We start from the raw sequence: 17,996 nt of genomic DNA on the forward strand, positions 1-17,996 counted from the left end.
ATTCTTATATACAAGCTTATTTCACTCAGTGCTTTTATTTTAAATTGTTTGATATTATAAAAATAATACATAATTTTCCTTTCTTGTTCTTTCCCTAAAACCCTCATGCTCTCTTTTAAATTAATGGTTTTCGTTTTCTTAATCTTGTTATATAAATATACACACACATACACACACATATATATGTATATCTGTGTTTGAATGTATATCCACATAAAATATATTTGTATATATGCTACAATACATACATGTATATGTATTTAGTTATATATTATATGTTTATATATGCATACACATACATACACACCAATCTCAATCCTTAATGTGTTACTTCTACACACATGTTTTTTGGACTGACACATTTGGCACTGAATAACTAATTGGTGTACTCCTCCCTAGGGACAACATTCTCTGGCTTGCTCTCAGCATTCCTTAGCTGGCTATAGTCTAGGGTTAAGATTTCCCCTCCACATGAGCATACCCATTGATGTTTTCTACAATGATACCATTTTCTTTCTCCCTTACTTTCCTCCAGTTCCTCCTAGGCATTACCCTTTGAATCCCTTGATTTTGCCCTGCTTCATCTCTGTCTCTTAAGTTGATAGTCTCTTTCTCTCTCTTTTTTTTTTTTGATACACAACACATATGTATGCACAATACATATGTAGAAAATCCTACCTGCTGAAACCATTGTTTATTAATTGTATTTATATGCTATCAAGGTTAATGACTTTACACTGGGACAGCCAATAAAATACTCATTCTTGGGAGAAGTTAATTCTTCTTCTCTCCAGACTCATTAGTTTTGTTTCCTGTAGTTGTTTATGTAGAGATGGAACACCTCAAAAAGTTTCTTCCTTCCACATTATTGTGTCCAGTTACATTTTATCTGGTCTTATTCTTTTTTTGTTTTTCTTTTTTGGTTTTTCAAAACAGGATCTCACTGTAGCTATTGAGCCTGTCCTGGAACTAGCTCTTGTAGACCAGGCTGGCCTCGAACTCACAGGGATCCGCCTGCCTCTGTCTCCTGAGTGCTGGGATTAACGGCGTGAGCCACCACTGCCCAGCTATCTGGTCTTATTTATGCACTCATTTTTACAAAAGACTATTTCACCACAGACTTACTGGTATTATTGTTCTTCAAGTTTTTCCATCCATCTTCCAAGATGTTCTTTGAGCCATAGATGCAGGAGTTGTTGTGTCTATGCATCCTTTGTGGCTGTGCTTCACACAATCTGTCAATCTCGGCATTATGTGCAGTTGTGTTTATTTTAATGGTTCACATTTACTGTAAAGAGAGACTCTTTCAATAGGGAATGGTAGCTACATTTATCTGTGGATATAAGGATGGGATTAGAATATGGTAAGGAATTATGCTGATCTTGTCAAGTGTTGATCATCGATTTTTTTCTAAGGTTTATTACCCGATTAGTACCAGGGGCCTGACTCAGTTTCCTGAAAGAAACATGCCCCCCCCCTCATGTGGAGCTGATCTTAGATCCACTTAGAAAGCTGTTGCTTACTACCCACATAGGAGTGCTATTTGTTGCACCTTTTAAAAGTATCTTACTATGCAGGTCATTGTCATTATTTGTAGGTATTGCAACTATTAATAGCTTCCCTCCCTTAGCAGCTTGTAGAATATAGAGCTAGATAACAAGAATGATGTTTCAGATCAGGGTTTTTAGGTTGCTTGTTTTGTTCTTTTGGTTTTTCAAGACAGGTTTTCTCTGTACCTAGCAGGCTGGCCTAGTACTCGTGGAGATCACTTTCCTCTGCCTCCCAAGTGCTTAGATTAAAGGATTGTGTCATCATTGGATGCATGAAAAAGATAAGCTATTTTTAAAGTTAGTTATTTTCAATTTTTCCTCAAATTCTGTCTTAAATTTAATTTTTCAAAATATGACTTGTTTTTAATAAGTGGGGGTGAACACACGTGTCATAGTAAACATATGAGTGTTCAGAGTACACTTGTGTGCAGTTAGATCTCTTCTTCCATTATATGGTTTCTGGGGTCAAATTTATCGGTGGTTGAAATCTCTTACTGGCAATTTCTTGTGTGTTTTAAAAGTACCGACTTCCTGGTTTCATGTTTTTTATAAAAATTCTGTAAAATTTTTATATGTTTATTGCCTCTTGTCTAAAATGATTTGGATCAGAAGTGAATTTATCTTTTTGCATTTTAGAATATTTACATGCAAATAATGAGATATTTTGAGGAGAAGATGCAAAGGTAGCCACAAAATTTATCTGTGGTTCTTCTCTACCTATACACAGAACATGGAGCCAAGATTTACACAACATTTTTACTGCATCTTTATTCTGATGATAACCTAGCACATGAGGTCATCTGTGAAAAATCTTCGAAATTGTCTGTTCTCAAAATGTTCTGAATTTTGGAACATGTCTCCTTGAAAATCCGTGGTTTGAAAATGCTCAATTTGTATCTCTCAACATGGTGCCAAAATTACAATTTAAACATTTTAAGTCTGTTAAATGCAAATGTGTATGTTTAACAGATATGTCTATGCACCTTAGGTGGTACTTGGAACGGTGCTCAACCTTTAAATTTTTATTTAATCAAGATCTCATTTTTGAATAGAGTTTAAACCTTGATCTATTGTCACAACAACAACAGCAGCAGCAGCAGCAGCAGCAGCAGCAACCCACACTCACATTTTCCATTTACAATGTCAGTATTCTGAACTCATACAGACTACCTTTAAAGTTGGCCTACACGTGATATTAATTTATTAAGAATATTTAATCTATGCACTTTTTGAATGACCTTCAGTTTTTTCTTGATGTCTTCTTGGTACAAAATCTGACCCTTAATCATAGAAAGATTTCAGAGTTCCGTATTATGCAGTGATGTTCTGTCTACACCTTTTTGATTGGTGGATAATGTGTTGCCTACAGATCAGGAAAAAACTCAACAGCATCTTTGGTGTGACCAATAGCAATTGATAGCTGTAGCAGCTGAGGAATATTGATAGAATAAGAAGGGACTGAAGGATGAAGAATAAGAGGGGAAAAAAGGAAATATGTATAAATAACACCATGAAGAAATAAGTGGGCTTTCTACTTTCTTCCTAATATTTCACTGAACTATGAAAGACCTACTTTAGAAACATCAGTACATTTTCAGAGCCAAAAGCACAACACTTTGGCCAATGTGTTTCTCTCACACAGCTCACTTTCTCTTCCTCCCTTTCCAATTAAAAAATAAAACTTCAAGATGTTAGCTGTACCTTGCTTAATCATTTTCTGTGTGCCTTTCTATTTGTGTGACCCATTGCTTAGCCTTTTACATATTCTTTTGTTCTTGCCAGGATTTTAATTAGGATACACAGAGTTTCCAGTATCGTTTCTCTAAATCTTGTGAGGCATTCACTGATCAAGGTCTCACTGCATTCTTATAGTATATTTTGTCTCTCTTTTCTGATTTTTTTTGTGTTGTTTCTTTATATACTCCTGTAAAAGTTGTTTTTTAGATTCACAATGCCTTTAAGACAATCAATGGAAAGGAAAGGGAAATGCTTTATCAAAATACTAAGAAAATGATTTGTTGATATTAGACAAACATGGGATCAGCCAAGCCACGAAGTTGGGGTATTTTGCCTTTGCTTCAAACATAGTCTATGCATTTTTAGGTATATTTTTACATGAAGTTTCTTTGTCAAGGCTAATTTTCTAATTCTCCTCACACTGTCATTTATTTATAAGAATAAGACATATGTGTGTTATATTGTTGAGTTTCAGACATATGGCTAACCATGAGTATTTCTGATAAGGTGCCCATATTTCAGGTAGAACTCTGAATTGGAGAGAAAAATGGAACCATCTAAAGTATTGTTTATTTAATAACGTATACATCCGTGATTATTTAATAGGAAACAAAATTGCATTTAAAAACTACAGATGCTGGAAGACATCTAAATATATTCATCCATTTATTATTGACTTGCTTGTAGAAAGACATGTTGTCTTGGTTCAGATGGAACTGTATTTCTGTATGAGATTCTCACATTGTCACATGGGCCTTGATTATAAGAGATACTAATATAATATCTTAGGGTGCTGTTAAATACCATGAAAATCTAGGTCTTGTAAGCTAGAGACATTTCTTTTACACCCAGTGGAGGACAACAAGTAGGGTAAGTTGATAGAGTAGTTAACTCACATTTAGGAACCATGGCTTAAACTGCCAACAGTACCTTAAAACTAGGCTCTCCATTAATTCTGATACTTGTGAGCTTGAGGCAGGGATTAGAAGTTCATTATCACTTTCGAGGACATCTTAGGCTATATGAAGTTTTTGTTTAAAATACTTGCATTTTATTTTCTCAGGCTTTAATGGAATGCCTTTAACTGCATGACATTAAGATCATTACAAAGCCTTTATTTATCTGTATCAAAAATTCCATATTTGTATTTGCCATATAAATTAATTAAGTTTCTTTATTTGTTGAATCTTTTTATCTTTTCATTCTTCTCTTTAATAAGCAAAGAAGTGACTAATTTAAAAAAAGACCTTGATTAGCTATTTTATTTTTATGCCTTGGAAATGCTGAAGCATTTATGGGCAGTCCATTTATGGTGGTTCTGTTAAACTTGATCATATTGGGTTTCATGGTCCAAGTTGATGAGGATGACAGACCAGGTCTTTTCCTCAAGAGGGCACCAGATCTCATTACAGCTGATTGTGAGCCACAATGGGGTTGCTGGAAATTGAACTCAAGACCTTTGGAAGAGCAGGTAATAGTGCTCTTAACCACTGAGCCATCTCTCCAGTTATTACAAGTAGTTATTACTTGTACTCAAAAAAACTTATTGGCAGAAAGTGTATTTAAATAATATTTTCTATGTTTTTTACAGTAGCATATTTCAGAAAAATTAGAGTACTACAGTAATAATTACCTTTTTTTCTGTATCATAAACATTAGCACATAAACCCACACATATTCACCTCTCTTCCAAATTTTTAACATACAACTGTTTTCCTTGCATATTGATATGTTTTAATTTCAATCTGAGGATTCTGTTTTAATTTCATAAGCTTTATATTGATGGTGACCTGATACTTAAGATATGCTGCTTCAAAGTGCAGTTGCCTAAAGATCAATCCTCAGGTCTTGGAATCAATAAAAATTCCTGAAATTTTAGGCCAATTCTTATAATTATAGTTATACACCATATTATTAATTAGGCTTCTATTGCTGTGATAATACAATGTGATCAACAGCAACTTTGGGAGGAAAGGCATTTATTTCATCTCACATCTCTTTGGTCATACTCCATCAATGAAGGAAGTGAGAGCTAGAACTGAAGACAGAAACCTGGAAGCTGGAATTGAAACAAATTCCACAATGTAGTGCTGTTTACTACTTTCTCATTCTGCTTTGTTGTACAACCTTGAAACACCTGACCAGGAGTGACACCCAGTTCCTCCAATCATTCGTCATGAAAATACCAATACAGACTTATTAACAGACAATCTGATGGAAGCATTATCTCAACTGAAGCTCTTCTTCCCACACAATTCTAGCTTATGCCAAATTGATGTAAACCATCACAGAAAATTCTGCATAGGATTAAAATTCTTACAGTGGAAAGAAAGAACCTCTGGATCAAATCCCTACCACCTATATCATCATTGGCCATTGCTACTGCCCTTGGCTAGTGGATTATTTCGTTGATGTATGTACTAGAGAATTCTCTTAGTCCAATTTTCAACTACCTTCATGCTTACCCTGCATAAGAAGTAGTCTTTGTCACTACCCCATTCACTCCACGGTAACCTTGTCCTTGATTCTTAATTTCATACTTGAGCACTTATTAATTACCTCCTTGGAAGTAATTACACATGTTGATGCAGGACTTTGAAGCCTGTGACCCATGATAAGCCATTTCTTCACCTTTATCACACTTCTACTAATCAGATAGATTTTTCCACTGATAAAGACACTTTCCACATTTTTAGTCCCTCATAAAAAATTCTCTTCTGTATTATCTCTCATATGGGAGCTACCCATGAGTTTAAGTGAGACTTTGATATCAAATTGATTTGATACGTGAAACCAACTTGAAAGTAAGTCACAGCTATGCTAAAGAATAAGATTAAAATGAAAGTAAGACATAACAAAGGTATCAATACACCTTACCAAATATCAGACCACTGTATTAATTTGTAGACAAATGAGTTATCTATTCAACCTTGTCCATAATATTCACTAAATCGATGTTTTGGTACAAGTTACATTTTTACATGATAGAGAAAAATGGAAACTACCAGGTTATTTTTCCTGTACTCAAAGATTTGAATTTGAAATTCAGAATAAATAGCAAAATGTGCACTGTGATTAAAAGAACAGACTTGTAGGTGTTTATGTCTGACTGAATACAGATCTTACACATCCGTATGTGTACTGATACTATCACACCAAATTGTTCTGAGTTGTTTCTAAAATTATAAAAGTTATTTTATAGTACGCATTGTTCTTAACATGTTTAACTAGGACAATATAGAAGCATGTTTAAGGTGTAGAGTAAATGATAAAAATATGTTTTTTTTTTACTAATGTGTAATTCTGGAGGTAAGAATTATAGGGTGAATCTAAAAAAGTAAGAACGTATATTATTATTTTTATCAGTTAGAAATTCTGGTTTTGATCTTTATTGAAAATAGACTTTTCTCATATAATACATCCTGACTACAGTTTCTCCTCCCGCCACTCCTCACAGCTTTCCCCTACCTTCCCTCTCCTCCAGTTCCAAAGTTAAACAGTTAAGCAAGGCAAAAGCCCTCATATCAAGGCTGGACTGGGCAGTCTTAAGAAGCTTGTAATCTAAAATGGGAAGTCTCTTTCTATAAAAAAAAAAATGTTACACAGGATAAAAGTTACCCCAAAGACAGTCAAATAAAGAATTGTGAGAGCTAAGAGTTGGGGACTACACAGCATCAGAATCAAGTAAATCTTCAAAATGTTGTATTAAGGAATGATAGGAATACATTTGTCTGATGAAGTATTTTAGTAAGGAAGGTGATTCAAAATATTAATGTTCAGGTTTATTCCTTCTTTCTCAATGGCTTTTAAATACATTTTTCTCATTTCCCCCAAACAAGAGCCACAATGATTAATTTAACTCAGGAGAGTTCATGTCAGCTTGTTGGACCCATGATCATCTTTTTTTTTTCCTGTGTTGTAATATTTTTTTTAATTTATTTATTTATTGAGGATTTCCGCCTCCTCCTCGCCACCGCCCCCTACCCCCCCCCCGCCCCCCAATCAAGTCCCTCTCCCCCATCAGCCCGAAGAGCCATCAGGGCTCCCTGACCTGTGGGAAGTCCAAGGACCACCCACCTCCATCCAGGTTCAGTAAGTTGAGCATCCAAACTGCCCAGGCCCCCCCAAAGCCAGCACGTGCAGTAGGATCAGAAACCCATTGCCATTGTTCTTGAGTTTTCAGTAGTCCTCATTGTCCGCTATGTTCAGCACAAGACTTTATCATAACAAAACCCTTCATTAGTTCTTCATCCAGCCTCCTAGATTCTTCAAAATTTGGTTCACATACAATGCTCTGTCAGACAATGTTGTAGCTATTGTTGAAATGTTTCATCCCCTCACCAGAAAGCAAGAATTTTCTCCTAATGATGGCTTCTAAACTTGAAATCAAGGCTAGAGAGACATGGCAGGATATCAATAAAAAGATGGGTGAGGTTCTGAATGGGAGATAAGGCCACTTACCTAAGCTGGCCAGCTACATTGTGAACCGTGCATGGGATAACATATTCTCTGTGAGAGTAAACATTATTTTAAATTTATAACCCTGAAATCAAAATTAATCCTATTATCAAATTAATAATGCTTTATTTGGGTCTTTTTATCTTAGTTGGTCCACTGGCTTGGTGACTTTTCGCTTTCCCAATTCTAAAATTTGACAGGATTTTGTCTTTCTTGTCTGAAAGATGAGCTGACAGCACACTGTCATCATTTCTACAAGTCCTGACTTTCCACTAGAGAAGTTTATTCTAAAAGAAGAAATATAACCAACTGCTAAGATGGGCATCCTTTATCTTCATGCATAGTAGCCTTAGCTCACATTTTCTCAAACACAAAGTGTCATGTTGTAGAGAACACAACACTGGCAAAACAGATATCTTTTCCCCTAGTTAGAATGTTTATCATCCCTTTAATGCAGGCCCATAGCAAAAACATAAAGAGGGTGGTGTACGTCCCCTTAAGATTATTTTTATATTGGTTACTTAATTCTGTGATTTCATGGGATTGATGTGTTTGTGCTGGGTGCTCATGCCATTCTGCACAAATGGATGTAACTGGACAATTTGTAGGAGTTAGTTTTTTTTTCATTCACCATGAAAATCAGGTCATCAGCTTTGATGGCAACTGCAAAACTTCTGGGTCATATCTCAAGTCCCATTCCCAATATTTGATATTAGAAAACTGAGCAAATGATGTTTTAAGGAAACTTGTATCTGGTGAGTATATCAGCTCATGGATGTAGAATATAGCCCAATCTGGTGACTTGTCTGTGTATGAGCTTGTGTGTGTGTGCGCATGTGTGTGCACGTGTGTGTTTGTGTGTGTTTTACATGCCTATGTAGAAAAGAGAGACAGATTATTTTCCCTTCTTACTAAATGTCTTTTTTGTTAATCATTTACATACCAACCACAGTTCCCCTTACCTTCTCTCTTTCCACTTCTGCACCCATCTCCCTCCTTATCCTCCTCTCATCTTCTCCTCAGAAAGGACTAGGCATCTCTAAACTTCTAGCTCATCTATTTGTGTGTATTGGAAGGTCAGCAACCCCCAGGGATCCTCTTGACTCTACATTCTCATCACTTGAAATTTAGCTATGTAACACGGTGTCCAGCATTTTACATAGCAGTGGGGGATCTGAACTCATGTTCTCATGCTCACAAACTCAACGAGTGCTATGCTGCATGCGGCTCAGCCTTTTAACAAGACAATGATAGCAGAACATTCTGACATGCCTGTAGAGGATAGATAATTATAGTCTAAATTTTATACTGTGATGCATGCTAAGAAATAAATATAATAAAAATTTGCAGAGATTTGAAGAGATATCAGCTCTATACACTGTTACTGTAATCCTCACACAAGGCTGGACCAGAAGTTACCACCCTCCTACAACTTCCTGTACCATAACCTCCTGCTCAATTCCTAATATCCTGTATATGCTATGAGAAAAAAATGTACCTCATTAGTAGGAACAAATGAATGAATTTATGTAATAAAACAGAAATAATTAAATCTAAACTTAACTATTACATCTAAGTGGTTTGCCTCAAATTTCCAAGGCCAGGATAAATATACCTGATATTCTAAACAATATACAAGGCTGGTTTAGTTCCCTAGTAGTTATAGGATTTCATTTATAGGAAACTGATTAGGAGAAAACTCTATTTCTTTAAATAGGTGGCATACGTTTTCGTTTCCATAATGTTGGGGCAAGTCATCTGAATTCAGAAAGAGTTTATTTATGCACATGTTACTGGAAACCATGCACCCTATTTATTAGTTTCCACAACCAGGCCTCCAGTTGCTCTCATTCTCTCATTATCTGCTTGCAAATGTAGTGCCTAGGCCGCCAGGCTGGCAAGCATTGTCTGCAAGGTTTGGAATAGGTACTGTCCCCCTGTGCATAGTGACATGGCTGAGAATTTACAGTAATACATCGCCACTTGATGATTTCCAGTTCTCTCTCACAATGTACATTGCAGATATATTCCTGAATGATAAATGGGTGAACAAGAGGTGCCCGTGGACTCAACTACATTTGCTAAAGCATTTCAATCATGTCTGAAAGTTTCTGGCTCATATTAAAAGCACAGCATTAAGAAGCTTGACAACTTCATTGTTACACTACTGTTTGTATCTATCTCTCTGTGCTCCAGAACGGAAACTGGATCTATTTCCTTAGCTGCTGTCTCAGATCATGGAAACCAAATAAAATAAAGTGGCAGAGTGTGTTTGGTGCTATCAATGTTTCCCAGGTTAATTTGCTGCTATTCCCATTCTAAAGTCAGTTGGGAGCATGAGAAATTTGACAGAAACTTTCCACTGCAGGCTAAGAGGTGGTATAGGAAGAGAACACTATGGGAAAAATGCATGGGTATTTATAGAAAATGATAGGAGGGCTAACCGCTGGAATTCCAGTGGTGTGTGTGTGTGTGTGTGTGTGTATGTTTATTTGTTTAAATAAAGAAATCTAACCTGAAGGAGAGCACCCACATTGCTTGGGTTTGACTGACAGTGAGATTTGATCATCAAGTAAAGAAAGACTGTAATATGCTATTATCAGTCTGCCATAGTTTCTCCAATAATCCTATAGGATCCTTAGAAACAAACTCCTCAGGCCTGAAGCTGAGTGTTCATGTGGGTGGCTCCCCTATTTATTACCTTCAGGACAGAGGTGTGAAAGAGATCTGCAGATACAGAGTTAAACTAAGGAAATCACTATTCTTTTCCAAATCCAAGTTTAATCCCCTTCAGCCTGCAAAGACCCCCTAAGGCAGCCTTGGAGATTTGGAGAGTTGGCACGTGTCTTCTATAATTAAGTATCAGGACTCAAGAATACTGGGAGGATTTAGGGCATGTTTCCCATTGGGAACATTTGCCTGATTCCTGTCTGAAAAAAACAAATGATGAAGACTATGGTATCACTTAAAGAAACGGACAGTGAAATGAGTTGGCTGTTTGCATTGCAAAGATTTTTCTTAGTTATGCAAAGGTTGTGTTATGTTGTAAGTGGGAACATGAAGTCAACAAGACGGACGAACACGAAACCCACATAAATATTTGCCAGTCAAGTTTGTGAGTACCTGTAGGGATACGTCCAAGTCCAGCCCATTGGGGGCGTGTTCGCCTCGGGCTAATGTTTACCAATAAATCTGCCAGGCACGCGCCCAGCCGCCCCTTCTGCTTTCTGTTCTCCGTGGGAACCATGGTACTGTAAGTCTATTTCCCCATTAAAGCTGTATATATTTTTTACAATCTGTCTGCATTCATTTACGCCGTTACAAGTACCTTAATGCAGTGTTCCACTAAACTACCACATATTGGACTGGATATGACACGTTGAAAACATCCAGGACATCATGCTTCAGTTTCTAGTACATGTTAATTTAAATGCCAACAAGTTATGCAGGTCATGTGAAATTATGTCTCTGCTGCTCCACAACAAACAAGCCATGTTGTCATAGAGACACCTGTGCCCATGTCCCTATCATGCAGCATAGTACTTGGAGAAATTAATAAGGAGAATGAGAGGAGTTGAGCCAAAGGTTTACTTTTATTAAACTAATGAGCGGAATCCCATCATTGCTATGACCCTTTAGGGCTGTGTTCATTGTGCTATGTATGAATGTATAAATAAGGCCTTTTCAGATGATAATGCCTAAGCACTCTGCTTGTGGGTTGTTCCTACTGAACTCCAAACAGGGAGCTAGAAATGAAAATGAAAACTTCGAGGACGCTAGACGGAGGCCAGCAGCGCTTGCCTCTGGATTTCAGCGATTGCGAAGTTTCTGCTTCTTCACTTTTCCGCTGGCTGGTCCAGGGCTTATTCTCTAGGAATGGATTGCAAATGACTCCCTGCAAATGGGGTTTGTGTTCCTGCCATCATAACAGTTTTAGCTTTTTCTCTGTGCGCATTTTCACGCTGCACCAAACTTTTGTTTTCCTGCTCAGGGTGTCAGCACCAGCATTCTTCTTTCTGAATAATGTGCAGAATTGGTGTGCTGACTTGCTCATAAAGAAAAGTATAGCCAAGCGAGCAGAGCTACGCTACCTAAAGCCCAACATCTTATTTTCCCGAAGGCTTTTCATCTTAGTTTGTCAGCAAACACAAACCTCTAACCTGACAGACTAACATCTTTGATGGTTAATTTTCCTCGTAGTGTTTGCTGTCATGATTGGAAGGAAATATGCGAGCTCTGCAGCTCATAGGAGGAAAGTTTCAGGTGGGGCAGGATGTGGGCAGTACTGCAGGGTGTCGGGTAATTAAAATCCGTGCAGCATATCTGCACATTTCGTTTAGCAAAGAATCTGGATGCGGAAAAATGGGTTTGTTAAAAGCAAAAATCACCTTGGAATGATCTGCTCATTCCTACTTGACTTGAAACTATAAGGCTGGATTGCAGCGACATGGGATCATTTTTGTTGACAACAGCTGGAGACACAACAGCTATATTATTATAATTAGGATCAGCATCCAGTTGGATTATAATAGGGGCTTTCTTGGAGAAATGGCACAGTGTCAAATTTATAGTCACTAGCTAAATGAGTCTCTTGTATCCTTGACAAAGGGACAAAAACAGTTCCAAATGAAAACACAAACAGTGGATCCTGGTTGTTATATTTCCTGGGTATTACTCGGAGTCCTATTTATCACTCAGCAAACACTTGCTGCTTTGAAGAAACATTATCCTGCAAGGTTTACACTTTTCAATTTCCCTCCACGCTATGCATTCTGCATGCATTTGTATGGAGAAGCTGGGCTGCAGCTTGACGTGGAAGATTTTCTGCTGCAAGATTAACTTCAAAGCATCTATTTTCCTTCTTCGGGATAATCACTGGACAAATGCATCCACATAGGCTCCTCACACATCTATTGTAGGTTACAGGTGCATCAGCAGTCTTGAATCACTATGGAGAAATATAATCCTTGACAGAAAGGAGTGCTGCCTGTTCCTTCCCAAGTGCCTAACATTGAAGAATGTGGATTTCTAGAAGCCAGGCATCAGGCAGACATATCTTGAATGAATCTGTGGGCAAAAGCTTGTCTTAACACTGTTGTACCTGTAGTTCATCTTCAGAGTCTCATGGGATTTGCATGATCTTAGAGTATGCATTTCTATTTAAGTAGCATCAGAAAACTTGTTTTGGCAAGTGCCTGATGCCTGGCTTTGTGCTCACAACATTAAACACTTTTCTCTTTCTGACCCAAGAGCAATTTATCTTGAAGCAGAAATTGATGTGAAATAGATTGGAAGAGGTCATGTGCTGATGAATGTGAGAGTGCATGCCAATGTTTGGTGTTTTTTTTTCTTTTGACAATTTTAGTAATGAAATCACTTTCTTCTTATGAGTATATACATATATATATACATATATACATATATATGTGTGTATACACACATAACTGCATATATATATATATATATACGCTGTTTTATTTTGGTTGACAGATTCATGTATTTGTTGTGTAATAATCAGTTCACAATTATTAATATATATATTACCTCTTACATATTTATGGTGGATAAATTTAAAACCATTTAAAAGAGAAAGACAGTAAGCTTTTTGAAATATTTTCAGTAAATTTTGCCCAGGGTTTCCATGAATTACTTCAATAAATTATCTGAACCTGTCTGTATTGTAAAGATGACGACCAACTTTACCAATACAGACAAGGATGCCAATGACTAGAAAAGTTTAGATATTTGACTAAACGCACAGAATTTGAATAAAATTAAGAGACAGAAATGAAATCTGTGCTCCGGTTCAAGACAATCTGACTCGGGAAAATGTATTCTTTCAACCATAGCTGTGCATAACACTTTGAGGTCTGCCAAATAAAAAAGATGCTTTTGGCTCAGGAAAAAGCTAAACTGTAGATCTGCTAAGCTTCTCCCTCATGGACCAGTACAGTGATGGGAAGCCTCTCACAATGAAATGAGATCACATGACAGTAGATAGGGAAGCAGAAGTCATGGAGACAAATTTGGAAGCAGTAAACTGCCGAGGAGGACATACTCTCACCTTCCTTTTAAGAGAAATGATCTGCCTGTCCCATTTCCCCAGTTGAATAGTTTTAAAGAAGGTACGTTTTACAAACAGATCTTAACAAGAGTTTCCTTAACAAAATAATCATAGCAGAAACTAAAGTGCCAAAGTAAAAGGAGGGCAGTTCAGTTGTGACATTTGCTCCCAACATATATTGTGAATCATGGTTTTACATCAGAATTGCCTGGAAAGGATTTAATGAAATATTCTACCACTGTCTGTATCATATCATTCTGGATGGAAATTTAGGAGCCGTATTTTGAAGGGGGCAGACTGGAGACATCGATATTATGTCTAAATTTAAGATGATGTAATTCCTAAATTATCTACAAGCCTCATTTTGATTAACCCCCAATATGTCTATTTATCTATGTATCTATGTATGAATGTATGTATGTATGTATGTATGTATGTATGTATGTATGTATGTATGTATGTATGTGTCTGTCTGTCTGTCGATCCATGGATCGCCCTACCTACTGAGTCAAGTTAAATGCTTTGCCTGAAGTTATAAGAATGTGTTTCAGAAAACATTATATCATTATGTGTGCAAAACCTTCCACAGGGGGAAAAAAAAACCTTCCATAGTACTTTGCTTCAACCTAGCTCACAGACTTGTGCAACAGTGAAATTCTTAAGAAAACATTTAATATTTATTCCTATACAATTATATCTTCTAACTTAAGAGTCAATGCAGGGAACAGAAGATAATTTTGATGACAGTAGAAAGATTTTGATTTTTCAGTGGTTCCTCATGCTTAATTGGTAACTGAACTCACTAAGTATCAAAGTGAGCATTAAACTTGAATTCGTTTCCATGCCAGTTTATCACTTCACAATGGGAAAACAATATCTCTTGCTGAAAATTTAAAGTAGACACACTGAATAGCAAAATTCTCCTTTGCCTTTCTGTGCAGAGTTTCCCAATTGTCTTCATTCTGATATCTGCCAGTTCTTTAAAGGTATCTTGGAATATTTCTACACTTTATTCATTGTTTTCTTCATTTTTTGAAAATTAATTTTTCAGGCTATGCCTGAAAATGCATATCTTCCTTAAAGCTTTCATGTACTCTCACAAAATATTGTAGAGAGCAATTTTAGAAAAATATAAATGAATTCTCTTGTACTGGAAGATAAGGTTATCTGGGGTTAGAAACCTCATGGTTTTTTGTTTTTTTTTTTTTTTCTCATAGCATTAAAAATACCATGGATGAAGATAGAAGAGTCAGCCTGACAAAGATCTTTAGTAAGCCATTTTATACAGGAATCAAGTCTAACTCACCAGGAAGGTGCCTGATGGCCTGACCAAAAAACAAATACCTGGTCCTTTGATGCTATCATTTACACTACTAACCTCTCATTTTAGGATGGAACACATTCAAACTGTGATTATCCCTCAGTCACTTAATCACCAGATTATCGTCTTAATGCACAAGCAAAAATAAGGGAATTGAAAGGAGTGTCTATTTTATGTAATTGTTTCCCAGTGGTCTTTATTGGACTACTGCTATAACCGCATAACTGATCTATTCTCCTAACCAGCCTCTTCACCTTCAAGTAAATTTGGCATCACTTAGATCAGAAGTGACCACATCAGGAATTGACCTGGACTTGAAAGGTCTCCCTGTTTCCTACACATGGCAAATGAAATGTATATGCTGCCATCCAAATGGCCCCTCATATTGACCCTAGCTTGAATCTCTAGATCCACATTTGATAGCTGACTTTCCCCGTCATCTCTTCTCAAATTGTTTTGGAACTTCTAGCTCCCTGTCCTCCCTTCACACGAAAATCTTTCCATTCAATTGTTTCCAAGTCCATATAATATTCAAATAATTGCCATTATTGGTATTCTAAGTATTCATCTTCACCAACAACATAGATATGTCACTTTGGAAAGTGAGTCTTTGCACACATACACACAAAACATATGTACATGCACACATGCACATAAACCAAAATGCATTGCACTCAGTGTATGGTTGAGTGTGTTATAAAAGTATAATTCAAAGTACGTTGTTATATTCTTTAAAACTTATAAAACATCATTTTGAGTATACATTTCAATTTTATACAACTATCAGTAAATACCTTTTTTTTTCTGAGCAATAACTGCATTTGAAAGCATCTCAAAAACATTTTGATTGACAAGATCTTGCAAGAGATCAATCTGTTTTGATCACCACCAAGCTATACTATTCAGATGCACCCTTTATCCCTTCAGGATTAAAATCTTCTTCCTCTAAATGCCTGACACATTAGCAAATGACTGTACAAGGCTGATAATCCTAGGCATGGCTTTGTAGCTCTCCTTGACTAAACACAGCTGCCTGGGCCAAGGCCAAAGTTCCATCCGCATGGGCCATCTCAACTCCCACTTCTTCAGTCTTGCAATGTGATCTCTCAAAGTGCACTCCAGTTCCAAACACCAGTTCATAGTCACATAAAATCTCCTGCAGCCATTGTTGTGGTGTCGTGGTTGCATAAAAATCTTCTGCTTGATCTTGTTTCCTTCATTTACCTCCAGAGTTTGACAAAGGACACCCTCCAGTAAAGATTCTGCAAGCAATCTTTAATTAATACAATTCCTGAGAATTATCTGTGACATGAACATTTTTCAATAAATCACCGGGTAACCTAGTCTTTCATTTAGTGACTCGATTAAGAAACATGTTAAGTAACTACTGTGTGAATGACTTATAATTGAGGAAAATGTTGGTCTGCCTTCATTTTCTGTGATTCTAATCTCACCAGACTCCCCTTATTCTCCTAGGTTTCATAAGTCATCAGATCAGCTTCGTTTTTATTTATGATTAAATAATTTCTTAGGATTTCTCCTACTTATTTGTCTGTGGGAATCTTGACATTTCTTTAACATTTACTTTCAGGGTAAACTGTCTTTGAATCTTGTCCATGACCATCCTCTTTGTACTAGACCAAAAGATAGGCACATGCTTGTTTCACTTGTATTCACCTGAGTAGCTTAGTCAATTGGTCTGCTTCCTTCTCTTTCTTCCCACCACACAACTCTAAGCTTCTTTAGTACAGGGATTTGGGATTAGCATATATACTGCCATCCAGGCAAGCTCGATGTGTGCAGTTGTTAGAAAACACAGAAGATTAATGTACGAGAAGCTTTTCATTCTGTTATCCATGGGTCTAATTACCCGAGCCTGCTGATTAATTGGTGGTTCCTATCTTATTTTATATTCTGAGAACTTAAATGTGATGGAATAAAATATTCTTTTGATATTTATGTTCGGCTTTTTACAGCAATCAACATTTCAAGGTACATTCAGTTGTACTTTGGCAAAACTCAAGTGCTATATGTTGTATTATTATTAACCTTTTGTTTCATATTTCTTTGATATGATTCCTTTGCATATTCCTTAAACCCACACAGCTCTATTAGATACCCTTGAAATAAAAACTACAAAGACATCTTTAATAATAGAGATGAAAAGTACCATCTTACTTCATTATTCCAACCTAGCAATACTGTTTTCTACAATACATTTGTTATGTTGAAATTTTGACAAAGCTGTTTGTCTCTATCTTTTAAGGAGTATCTATCTATCGATTTCGATCTGTCTGTCTATCTATCATTTTATCTATATGTGTACTCTGGGTTTATATATAATATACTTGAAAAAATTAGCACTTGGCAAAAATTAATATGCAAATTCTTACCATTTTCCCTCTTTTTTAAACCTTAGGTACATCTGTCACTAATGTAACAGCCACCGATGCTGATGACCCAGTTTATGGAAACAGTGCGAAGTTGGTTTACAGTATCTTGGAAGGACAGCCGTATTTTTCCATTGAGCCTGAAACAGGTTTGTGGCTTAAATTTTAAATTCTATTTAACATGTTTTGCTTCAGGGAAACACTTGTTGGTATCTGGCTTATGAAATGTTCTGGCTAAATATTTCACTGACTATACCAATAATATTTGACTTCACACTGTGAGGGACATGGTTAGCCCTGCAATCACTAATACTGATTAAAATGAATTAAGAGTCTTGGGTTGGGTATCACCTTTTCAGCAGATGGCCTAATACTATTTTCACCCTGGAGTAAAGGGGGAAAAACGTGCTTGCTTCAGGGGAGTTCAATATTGTATTTAGGTATAGCTTCAATAACTTATTGGATCTCGGTTAAGT

The 17,996-nt window shown here is 36.6% G+C and overlaps 1 protein-coding gene across 4 annotated transcripts in view; it reads left to right on the forward strand.

Annotated features, from left to right (window-relative positions):
* Positions 1 to 17,996, forward strand: part of Cdh8 (cadherin 8) — a 368,006-nt gene that overhangs the window by 164,043 nt on the left and 185,967 nt on the right. For all 4 annotated transcript variants that reach the window (XM_026790139.1, XM_005345543.3, XM_005345545.3 and 1 more), the window contains exon 4: positions 17,550 to 17,669. In XM_026790139.1, coding sequence (XP_026645940.1) covers positions 17,550 to 17,669 — 120 coding nt within the window. The remainder of the gene's footprint in view (positions 1 to 17,549; positions 17,670 to 17,996) is intronic.

This window comes from Microtus ochrogaster, chromosome 4, assembly GCF_000317375.1.
Source record: "Microtus ochrogaster isolate Prairie Vole_2 chromosome 4, MicOch1.0, whole genome shotgun sequence".
NCBI lineage: Eukaryota > Metazoa > Chordata > Mammalia > Rodentia > Cricetidae > Microtus > Microtus ochrogaster.